The sequence below is a fragment of the Mesoplodon mirus genome (genome assembly GCF_964341445.2).
Source record: "Mesoplodon mirus genome assembly, chromosome: 15".
NCBI lineage: Eukaryota > Metazoa > Chordata > Mammalia > Artiodactyla > Ziphiidae > Mesoplodon > Mesoplodon mirus.
Window position 1 is genome coordinate 17,335,508 of NC_138991.1, and position 12,184 is coordinate 17,347,691.

The following is a 12,184-nucleotide window of genomic DNA, read 5'->3' on the forward strand; positions in this document are numbered from 1 at the left end:
GGAGGGGAAAAAAGCCGTGTGAGTTTGCAGAAAGAGCTGCCTCTTGAACCTCGGGGACTCTCGGGCCAAAGCAGTTCTATTGTGTGTCTTCTGAGTCTGTCCCAGGGCAGAGAGACAGTAACAAGAACCCACCCAGTCGTGGAGACATCACAAATGATGACAAAGGCACATGAGGGATCTGCACCTGGAAGTGCCATGAGGACAAGGGGAATGGTGTCATTAATTGGGTGACTTGGGGACTTCTGGAAATACATAGGGAGTGTTGCTTGGAGCTGGAGTTTAAAGCTGGTCAGATTCCATTGTCAGGGTTCATAATATGCTCAATGATTGGCAAGGTTTCACTTCTATTCATTCTTTTTTTTTTTAAATAAATTTATTTATTTATTTATTTATTTATTCATTTATTTTTATTTAGCAAATTTAATCAGTTATACATATACATATGTTCCCATATCCCCTCCCTTTTGCGTCTCCCTCCCGCCCTCCCTATCCCACCCCTCCAGGCGGTCACAAAGCACCGAGCTGATCTCCCTGTGCTATGCAGCTGCTTCCCACTAGCTATCTACCTTACATTTAGTAGTGTATATATGTCCATGCCGCTCTTTCGCTTTGTCACAGCTTACCCTTCCCCCTCCCCATATCCTCAAGTCCATTCTCTAGTAGATCTGTGTCTTTATTCCTGTTTTACCCCTAGGTTCTTCATGACATTTTTTTTCTAAATTCCATATATATGTGTCAGCATACAGTATTTGTCTTTCTCTTTCTGACTTACTTCACTCTGTATGACAGACTCTAGGTCCATTCAGATTCCAGCTCAGCTTAGTTCATTCCTGGAAGATGTCCTGACCCACCCTGGCTGAGTTAGTCACCACTGCCTCTGTGTGTACTCACGGCTGTGCTGCACTCCAGCGAGGCTGGATTTGCCGCATGGTCCACTGATTGCGGCCTCTGCAACTCGGAAGCACCTTCTTCCATGGCTGCTGCCCCCGCTTCACAGTCTCTGCTCCACTGAGCTCTGGTTCATCTCATCACTAGTGTCTGGTTCAGAAATTGGGGTTGGGGGTGCCTGTTTGGTGGAACTCAGATCCTCTGCCTGGGTCTTAGCTGCAGAGGAGGCTGGGAAAGAGGACATCTTTTTCATTTCCATAGAAGAAATGGGCTCTGCTTAAAAATTTGAGGGGTTCCACCAGACATAGGAAGGGAGTTCAGATATTGAGTGGCATGTTGCTACTCCAGATCGTCAGTCTGCTGAGCTTGGAGGGTGGCCTGAGAACAGCTGCCCACGGTGAGTGGTACCTGATGAGCCACGGGTGATACGAGGGTTACATTGGCCAGCTGCCCTGATGAGTTTCCACTGCTTAAAGGTGGATCTTGCCTGCCCTATCCCCAAAGTGTACTTTTTTCCGTCCAGATTGGGAGCCAAATGATTCGACCCTACCATTTGCTTTTTATACCATACTCCCCTTCGAAGACATTCGTGACGGGTTCTGATACCGCAAGGAACCTTCTACCCTCACATAGGAACACTCAGATTCCCTAGGGCACCTGCAGTTTAGACAGTGTAGAGCTGCTGGCTTCTGATTCGTTCGGTAGCTTGGGAGTGTGTGTGTGTGGTTGTATTAACACAAATATCTGGAAAGGTGCATATGTTACCTTACATGACAAAAGATGTGATTGAATGAAGGATCTTGCCCTGGGGAGATGATCCTGGGTTGTCTGGGTGGACCCGATGTACAGGGTCCTTATAAGAAGGAGGAAGAAGACTCAAAGTTGGAAAACGATGTGTCTGTGGAACTAGAGGTTGGAATGATGCCCTTCGAAGATGGAGGAAGGGACCTCATGGAATGCAGGCTGACACTAAAAGCAAGGAAACAATGTATCTCCTGAAGACTCCAAAAGGAAAGCAGCCCTGTAACACCTTGATTTTAGACTTCTGACCACCAGAACCATAAGAGAATAAGTTTGTGTTGTATTAATCCACTGAGTTTTTGGTATTTAGTTACAGCAGCAATTGGACACTAACCCAGGGTTTAAATCTTGTGTCCCCAAGCCTCCACCTGCTTGACTGCTGGGCCTCCTAAGGCTCTCCCCATTCACTCATAAGACTCCTTGGGCATGTTGTGAGTGCATGAGTATAAATAAGATCCGTTGCCCGTGTTGTCTCTTTCTGGACTCCTCATGGAAGCTCACTGCCTGCATGGCGTAGGAGACCCTCACCATGGCTGCTGCTCTGGGTGTCCTTCCCAGTGTCACAGTACCCCTCCCCTCTTGCATGGTGGGCGAGATACTGATGCTACTGACCTCCCCCACCCCGCCACATCCCCAGAGGTTCCTCTCTCACACTCTGTTACTTGGACTCCAGGGCAGCACTGCTCATTCCCCCAGCCTCACTAGGGCATTCCCGAGCAGGACCCCTCCTGCTGTTCCCTTCTGGCCTGACCTTTTCCTCCTTTGCGGGTAGTCCAGGCGGGGTGGGGTGGGATGGGCAGTCATCGTTTTCTTTATTTTATTTTATTTTTTTAGTTTTCTTGTTTATCTCCCTGAGACTTGCACCCAAACACATACGTTTCTGTCTGGTTTCCAGGCCAGAGGATGCGTATCAAGTCACACAGATCACCATTAGGGGGTCAGAGTGGTGGTAATGGGGAACATGATTTGTTACCCTAACCCAACCCAACTCTGGCCCCCCGAGACACAAAGTATCTTAATGAAGGTCCAGGCTGTTTCTTTCCTTCTCAAGGGTTTATTTTTGGAGTCCATTATTTTCATTCTCTTCTTTCTTTCTGCTTCTTTTTACCCAAGGACACTGCTCTTAATGATGTCCCTACTTGGAACATCCTGCAGCCTTGCTTAGTAACTGTTATCATTTCTCATGTTTTCTCCTTAAATAAAGGGACTTGTAGGAAGTACGGGCTCTATGGGGCTGCCAAAATAATAATGATAATGCTAGTTGCAGAAATAAACGTCAAATGTTCAACAGCTTAATGAACCAATAATACTTTATTCCTTGCTTACTTACTTAAAGTCCAAAATGAACGTTCCTAATTGTGGGTGGCCTTCCTCATGGTCATGGTCATGGTCGTTCAGGGAACTAGGCTCCTTTAATTGTGGCTTTGCTGTCACTTAGGCTCTTGGAATCCTGTACTTTCAGCTGGTGGATGGAAAAAAGACAATGCAGCAGTGATTCTGGAACCTTAATGTGCATACGAGTCACCTCGTGATCTTGATAAAATGCTAATTCAGATGCAGTAGACCTGGGCTAGGGCCTGAGAACCTTCATTTCTTACCAGCTCCCAGGTGATGCTGAGACTCCTGGTTCACAAATCATCCTTTGAAGGATGAGATAAAAGAGAATGGAGCAGTGGGAGTGGGGGGAGGGAGGGTGGAGGTTGTCTGCTTTTAAGCACCAAGCCTAGAAGTGGTAGACTTTGCACTCAGGCCCCATTGGCTGGAACTTAGTTGCATGGCCTCACCAAACTCTGAAAGGAAGCTGGGGAATATAATCCAGCTATGTGCCCAAAACAAAGAGGACAGGTTTGCTAATCAACCAGCGATTTCTGCTACATGAAGACTTGGTGGAGGGCCAAGCACTTCCACCAGCTCTGCCTTCAGGGAAATGGCAGCATCCTTTATTAACAATCCTGGAGGCAGCAGATGGAGAGAATCCCTAGAGTTGCTGGAGTGGATGGATGTTACATGGCTCCATCTCCTCAGTGAGCCTGCTTCGCCACTGGAGCTAGGATGCAAAGAGGGGGAACCTGAGCCGGTGGACGGGAAACCTTCCCGACTCTCGCTGCTGTGGACGCTAAGACCCCTGGTGTGAACTGGCAGGAGGACAGGAGCTTAAATGTCCATGGGGCATCCCAGGATTCTGAGTGGAGAGAGCCAGACACCACTTGTTTCTCAGGCTGTCTTCCCTACCAGTAGCTGTGCCTCACCCTCCCTCTGTGGCCAGAGGCTTGTGGGTCTTGTGGGTCATCACTCATCTGTCCCAGGGGAACCTTCTGGAACCCTGTGGGATGTAGGTCAGCAAACAGACATGGGCATGGATGCCAACCATGGGCAACAGACATGGGCATGGATGCCTCAGTTTCCCCCCTGCAGGCGGTTCCTTCCTTGCTGCCTCAATTGGGAGTTTGTGATGATTAGAGAGAACATCTGACAAGGGACAGCTCTCCCTGTACCCTGTGTTACTGCCTGGCTCTAAACTAGGAAACTTGACTCTCTTGGAAACATGGGGAAGGAAGATACCACTTTCGCTCCACTTTCAGCGGCTCCTACCCCAGGGGGTGGGTGAGTTTTCTGATTGGTGGGACGTTGAAAGTCTGTTAGCCATTGGTTCAAGTTTCTGTCTTTATCACCTTGCTTCTTGTTGGCTCATTTTTGGGATGAGCCCTAGGGATCTGGGTTGAGTTGGAAGGAAGGAGTCCTTGATCATCCAGCTGCTTTGCATGCTGGTTCAGGGAAGAAAATGCAGGAAGCCTAATTTGGCCTCAAGTCCAAGTTCCTTCCTCTCATCCAGCTTTGTGAACAATAAAGTGGAGATTTTGAACTCTCTCTGTCTCTCCTGTGTCTATTTTTAAATTTGTTCTGAACCCAGAGGAGACAGGCTACGAATGACCAGGACCCTCTAGAACCCCAACAAGATACGGATTGCCCAGCATTTATTATCTGGCAGCGATTAGTCTTTTGGGGATTAGGGTGAGAGAATGAGGCTACTTATAGCTACTGAAATGGCTCATCTTGGTTGAGGGTAAGTGGTCTTAAGGTTTCATTCCAACTGAAGATTTTAGTGGCTAAAATAAGATTTCAAAACAGCAGTGGTTTTCTAGGTGGGAATATTTGTTCCAGAATCACTTGAGTTTATCTACTGTGTTGTTTTGTTTTTTTAATAAGTTTATTTATTTATTTGTTTTTATTTTTGGCCGCGTTGGGTCTTTGTTGCTGCGCGCGGGCTTTCTCTAGTGGCGGCGAGCGGGGGCTGCTCTTCGTTGTGGTGCGCGGGCTTCTCATTGCAGCGGCTTCTCTCGTTGTGGAGCACGGGCTCTAGGCGCATGGGCTTCAGTGGTTGTGGCGCACGGGCTTAGTTGCTCCACGGCGTGTGGGATCTTCCCGGGCCAGGGCTCGAACCCGTGTCCCCTGCATTGGCAGGCGGATTCCCAACCACTGCGCCACCAGGGAAGCACTACTGTGTTTTATGATGCAGTTTATTTCATAGAATCATAAGACTCTAAGTCACAGAGTTTGGCCCTCCCAGTTGATTGTGAAATTTCCTTAGAAGGCTCCTCAATTTGTCCAGGCTCTGTTTAGCCACCTGCAGTGATGAGGAACTCACTTTGTCTCCCCGGCAGTCCATCCCATTTTGCATCCATTTGACTTGTTAAAAGGTCCTGTGAACTGAAATGTGCCTCCCTGTGGTTTCTTTCCTAAGTCTGGTCTCTCTGGTGACCTTCATCAGTGAGCTATAGGCACAGTAAGGTGCCTAACAAACCAAGAGGAAACTCAGTGGCAAACAGCAGTGTGTGTTTATTCTCACATTTCTGGGTCTGAGCCTCCATGGTGGATCTGCTGATCCAGGTTGGGCTCGTTGGCTATGTGGCTGTGCTTTCAGCTGTGTGGGTGGCTTGGCTTGGTTCTTTACTATCCATTGAGCTTAGTTCTCTGCCACATGTGTCTGTCCTTGATCCCAAGATGAAGGCGGCAGCAGCTACTTGGGGCACATTCTTCTCATGGAAGGTGGCAATAGTGCAAGAGGGCGAGCCCAGCTAGGCAAGCACATTTCAAGCCTCGTTCTGTTAGCCTCCTGTTGACCAAAGCAAGTGGAGCCCAAAGTCCTGGGACGGGGACGGGGACATGCTCTCTGCCTCTGTTGGGAGGGACTGCAAGGCCAAAGGTCATGGGCATGGAGCCAGCGAGGGGTGAAGAACTAGAAACAACCATTTAATCTGTCAGAGCAACTCCAAAGAGGCTCACTTCCTTTCTAGGAGATAGGCTTTTCCAGTGTTTGAAAAGAATAGTCATGTTTTCTGCAAATAGTAAAAATAGCATAAACTTCGAGGTGGAAGAAAATCTGGGTCTCATCCCTCTCTGTCTGAGTGGTCCAGGGCGAGTCACTCAGTCTTTAAATAAAATGAAAACTCTCCTTCTCCCAGGGTCATTCTGAAGATTAAATTGAACAATATATAAATAAGACAGTAAGCATCACACTGGTACCCCTTAAGTGCTTAGCAAGTATTACTTACCCTCCATTCCATCTTTCAGTTGGTTCTCAAGTTTCTTCAAGGTCTTCTTCACTTACTTGAATATACTGTACTTTTTATATGTCCTCCTCTGATATATTCCTTGTACTAATGCAAGGCTCCAGGTTGGAATATGTTAAAACAACACCTGGGTGCTGTAGAGTTTCTGCTTCCATTGAGACAACCCAAGCTCGAGTGAGGTTATATTTCACCTCATTTCACCCACGGAGGTTGCAGTTAACTAAATTCCTGAGTTTTTACCCATGCTTCCTGTTGGAGCTACTGTTTTTAATATTTGCTGGGTTTTTTTTCTGTACATGTTTATAGACTGTTTACTTTGTAGAATACTTCGTGTATGTTACCATCTCTTAATTCTTGAAACCACCTTGGTGAGTAGGATTTTTTATTCCCAATTACAGAAGAGAGAGGAAATACTCCAGAGAGCAAGTGTGGGTTTCTGGGGATCAACCATATCCTCCTAGAGGGATTGGATTTCTGGCCACTGTGTTTACAGGTGTGACTGATTTTTAGAAGGATTTTCTTTCTCTCTCCTTGTCTCTACCTCCCGCCCCCTTTGTGGGTCTCCAGGATCCTTCATGATGGTGAACAGCTCTGGGAGGGCCTCTGGCCAGAAGGCGCACCTTCTCCTGCCGACCCTGAAGGAGAATGACACCCACTGCATCGATTTCCATTACTACTTCTCCAGCCGCGACAGGTCCAGCCCAGGGGCCTTGAATGTCTATGTGAAGGTGAACGGTGGACCCCAGGGGAACCCTGTCTGGAACGTGTCTGGGGTCGTCACTGAGGGCTGGGTGAAGGCAGAGCTTGCCATCAGCACCTTCTGGCCACATTTCTACCAGGTATGCTGTTTTACCGTAGTTTGATTTTTTTTTTTTTAAAGTAATAGTCTATCTATACACCTCTTGCCCTGTTTAGAGTTTAGGTCTAGAAAGGATGTCATGTACTCACTTGTTCAACTCGTGTTTACCAAGCTACTTCTCCTAACCAGGCCTGGTTAGGATGCAGAAGAGATCCTCTACAGCCCCTGCCACCCTGGAGATCGCAGTCTGGAGGAGGAAACTGATTGATAAATAAATAAACACTTAGAATATAGTGGGATGCATGTGGATTCCACAGGATGCTGGAGGAAGCTAGCTATTGAAGCCTTCTATACAATAATTTCTTATAACAATCTGATGAGGGAGATACTATTATCATGCCTGTTTTATAGATGAAAAAATTAAGATTCAGAAAGATGAGATAACTAGTCACATATTGCCCCTGAGGAAGACGGTGTTTGGGGGCAAGGCAATTAGGATGGCTTCTAAGAGGACCAGACAGCTTAGGCTGAGGCTTGAAGATGAATAACTAATTATTGAAAAAGGAAGGGAAAGGCATTTGAGTTGACAGGGGTAGTGCACGCCATGGGCTGGGGGAGTGAATGAGAGATTGTGGCAGAGTTTGGAAACTAGGTTGTTTATAGGTCGAAAAGGAGATCTACTGGGAGCTAAGCCTGCAGGGATGGGTAGGTCATGGGGGGCTTTGAATGCCAGGCTAAGGAGAGTAAATTTATTCTCTAGGCTAGAGCAGCACTACTCAAACCATCTGTGGTGGAGGACCAGTTTTTTTTCTCCTCAACTTGTGGACCAGTACTTTTATAAACTGCAATAAAAGTGTCACAGTAATGCCAAATTGCTGGGACACTCTCTAAATGCCTCTTATCTCGTTGAGGAGCCTCTTATCCCATTGAGGACTGATGACACACACTCTGCAGGGTGTCACCAACCCACAGAGCTCACTTAGAGGAACACAGCTCCATGTTGTGGCCTGGGGCTGTTGAAATTTTTTTTTTAAACTACGCTATTAAGGTACAACTTACATATCATAGAATCCACTTATTTTAAGTATGCAATCCAGTGATTTTTAGTAAATCTATTGACTTGCACAACCGTCACCATAAACCAGCTCTAGAACATTTTCATCAACCCCATAAGATCCCCTGTGCCTGTTTAACGTTAATCCCCATGCCCACTGATGGAAGGGTTTCAGTAAGAAAGTGACGTAGATCTACTTTTGGAGAAATTTCTCTGGAGTCTGAAGCAGAACAGGGACCTAAGGGTGGCAAGGTGAGTGGCTGGGAGATTTGTAGGCATCCTTCAGTGCAAAACCCATGGTATAGTTCTTTCAGATGTACCGTGCAAACAGTCATAGACAATATGTAAATGAATGGGCGTAGCTGTTTTCCAAGAAAACTTTATTGTACAGAAACAGGTGATGGACCAGATTTGGCTTCCAGGCCATAGCTTGAACCCTGATGTAGGTGATAAAGCTGAGGTCTAGAGATGGACAGTGAAGTCCAGGAGCACAGAGCAAATCATTGGCAAAGCTGGGACCAGAATCCTAGTGCACTGGTTCCAAAACTCCCCCCATTTCACTGAGTATAAACTTCAGGTGTCTCCATAAGTCCATGGATCCCATCAAGGAGGCCTTAGAGTTCTAAGCTGAAAACCCCCTACCTAGGGTCTGATGCAAATGGATACAGGATGGGGCCACAGGTGAAAGTGTAAAGAGCAGGAGAAGTGACCCAAGAGAGGGATAGACCTATGGTTGGCTATGCTCTTTGATGGGGTATAGAGGGAAAAAAGGGCATTTCTTAGGCATCTCTTATGTCCCAGCTCTGTGGTAAGCATATTGCCACTCATTTATCTGACAGTAACTCCTGTATTGGGTAGCGACATGTCCTGTGTTCCAGAGAAGGGGATATTATTGGTCAATTGAGGTCCCCGTAATCCTGCCTAGCGTCCTCTGCTCCAGGCTCAGTTTCCTGCTTTTAGGGAAAAAAAGCATGCCCCTTCTGAGACTCTTCCGCTCACTAGCCGTGCGATGTTGGGTCTATCCCATCATCACTCTGAATCGCAGTTCTCTGGTTTGTAAAATGGAGATGTCAGTGGGTCCAACGAAGGGTTCTTACGTGGATTAAATGAGATAGTATATATATAGCATCATATCAGGCTTGCAGTGGGCCTCAGCAGGTATTGGAAGGAAGGGAGGAGGAAGAGAGAAGAACAGACAAAGAGGATGGAGGAGAAAGGCCTTCTTTAAAGAAATTCTGCTGTGGTTGAGCTCTGAGCCATCCCTGTCCTAAGCAGCCTCATCAGGGAGAACGTTCTGATTTCCAGCCTGTTGGGCACTGCAGCATCATTCCATTCCATTCCATTTTCTCTGCTCTTAGCTTTGTGGTGAAAAAGCCACTAATGCACTGAGAGCAGCGGTTTAGAAAAGGCACGTGTGTCTTTCAGACACACACACAGCCACTAACAGATAGTCCCTCGTCCATACACACAGGGGAGCACACACGAGTGCACACGTACTGGCCTGTTCCCAAACCTGCCACAGATGCAGGGGCACCACCCACACATATATCAGGGGAGAGAAAAAGGGGCCCATCAGGAGATTCAAAGACACTTGCCAAATGCATTTTAAAATTCACCAGACCCCAAGCTCTGGCTCTGCATGCATGATTCTGTGGACTAAATACCATTTTGGTTCTCAGCACTGCTGGGCTTCAGACCCTGGTGGCTTATGTATTCATTTATTAAAGTCATATTTCACAGTCCTAAAATTGACTTGTAGCTCTGTAATAAGCAGGGACATTTCATCTTTCTTATTAGTGGGCTCTCTGGCTCCAGGCCGTCAGCAGGGCCTGGGATGAGAATGTTCCCCCCACTGTCCACCCCTCGCTTGCCTCTTCTCAGGAGAGCAAGGGCTCATCCAGTGCCGCTGAAGCCGTACTGCAGATAGCTGCCCCTTTCCAGGTGATGTTAATTCTATTTCATGTTTTTTAATGATTCCAGACTTTTCTGTCCCAATATTTAAAAAAATAAAAGAACTTTAGTTGTGCAGCCACTTGTTCTCTCTATTCTCCATCACCTGCCTCGGTGAAATTACCTTTTATTCAGCTATGTAGACCCCTGAAATTTAAGACTCACCTGACTTGGACTTAACTGGACTCGAAGCCCAGTCCCTTTCTCAGGAGTTCCTCTGGCATCTGGCGCTCTGTGGGTTTGGTAACTTCTTGCACAGTTCAGGAGGGGACGTCACAGGGAGGGGGGCCACTTTACCTCCTTCAGACTCCACCCCATCTCCTCTTTCATTCACCCACCACCCCTGCCCGCTAAGCAGCAAACACTCCTCCTTGTCTTAGGCAGGCCTCCTTGGGCTGATGTGGGAAAGAGCTTCTCTCTTGATTTCACCCCAAGCAGTCTCTCCCCCACCCTCACCATGAAAATACATGTGGTCCTCTTCCGAAGAGGAGTTCTGGTGAGCCAGCACTTTTCTGTCTCTTATCTTTTGAGAAGGTGTTTGCAGCCCCTTGAAACTTTTGCTCTACAAATTCTCTGCTTGAGGACTTCAGTGGTGAGCATAAGATGCCAGGCCCCTTAAACCGTGTCCCGACATGTCCACACCCTCCCCCAAACAGGCACACAGCCTGCCTTTTGTGGAGGGGATGAGGGCGACTCATCTCTGAGCCTCTCTTGGGACGTGACTTCCTAGCTTTGCCCAGCAGCTCCTGTGCTGGGAGAGGTTTGCGCCTTTCCATGCAAGCTCCCACTCCCCCAGACCAGGAGGTCTCTAAAGGTCTAGAGGTTGGGGATGTGCAGTTGACAGTAGGGACACATGGCAACCTTGGGGTTGAAGGCTGTGCTGCAGGGAAGTTGGGGTTCCCAGCCCAGGCCTTCTGCTCCAGTCCCTGCACCCCAGTGTCCCTGCCTCCATACCCTGACATGAAGCATCACTGGGTGGCCTTCTCCTGGCCCCCTCCACCCCGCCCTCGCTACTCCCTGTCAACTAGAGCTCCCTTCCTTCTCACAGTTCTTCACTCACTCCTCTGGCTCATCTTCCATTCCTGGCTCTCATTCCTCAAGGGCCTTGGTTTCCTTACGAGTGTGCTTTGCTTGGAGATGACCATTCTCCTTCACCTCAGAACACCTGGGCAGGTCTTTCTGTCACTGAGGGTCTTGACATCACCCTGTCCCTTTGTGGTATCTGTCCTCAGGAACTGGAGCTGGTAGGTCTTCCTAACCAGAACCAGATGCACATTGATGGGATAACCATCTCCACCCGAAGCTGCAGATGTCTCCTGGGGTGCTTTCTGACCAGAAGGGAAGAGAGGACTCCAGTGGTCCACATTCCCCAGAACTTGGTCGGCTGGGAACCTGGCCCTGGGGGCTGAGCTGTAGCTGTAACAGCTGCTTTTCCTGAACCACACAAGACAATGCTCTGTTCTGCTATTGCGTCTGTTTGAGAGGGCTTCTTCCTTTTTTATCAGCAGTGAGAATCCAGGGGGGGGCCTCACATCTCTCCTGAAGTTTGAATGTCCCTGGTTGTGCTGCTGTGAGCTGCCCTTGCAGCCTCTTGCTGCAGCCAAACCTGATTTCTCTAACAGCGTTCCGCAGTGCCCTGCCCTGTGGCTTCATACAGAAGTTCCCCATGGTCAGAAACTTGAACCATGAATCCTAGCAATACTTTGCATTGCCAGATTCCCATTCAGAACCCCAGCAGTAATTTGCATTGCCAGGATCTCATTCAGAACTATAAAGCGTGCAGCATGGATAAGGGGGTGTTTAGGGTTTGGGGGCTATATGTAATTTCTAGAGACTGACCCTGCCAACTTAACCCCAGTACCCATTGCTTCTCCGTGGCTAAGGCCCACCATTCCATAAGCTTTTGGTGGCACATTCTAGCCACCATTTGAGATCTCCCTCTCTGGTGCCTGGCATTGTGCTCCCCAGGGTTGGCCCTTGTTTCTGGAAGCAAGCAGCTTGCCCAGGAGGTTGCATGTGGGCCTCAGAGTCAGCCCCATTGTGAGTGTTCAGGGGACAGGCCTCAGCAGGTGAGTCCAGGTGGGCCCTTGAAGATCCAAGCCCATCCATCGTGGGCCTTCC

General features: G+C 48.1%; 1 protein-coding gene across 1 annotated transcript in view; it reads left to right on the forward strand.

Annotated features, from left to right (window-relative positions):
* Nucleotides 1–12,184, forward strand: part of PTPRT (protein tyrosine phosphatase receptor type T) — a gene marked incomplete at both ends in the record, with an annotated part of 1,080,119 nt that overhangs the window by 378,087 nt on the left and 689,848 nt on the right. Inside the window, 1 exon segment of the mRNA XM_082644817.1 lies at nucleotides 6,828–7,099. Within this exon segment, the coding sequence (XP_082500943.1) occupies nucleotides 6,828–7,099 (272 nt within the window).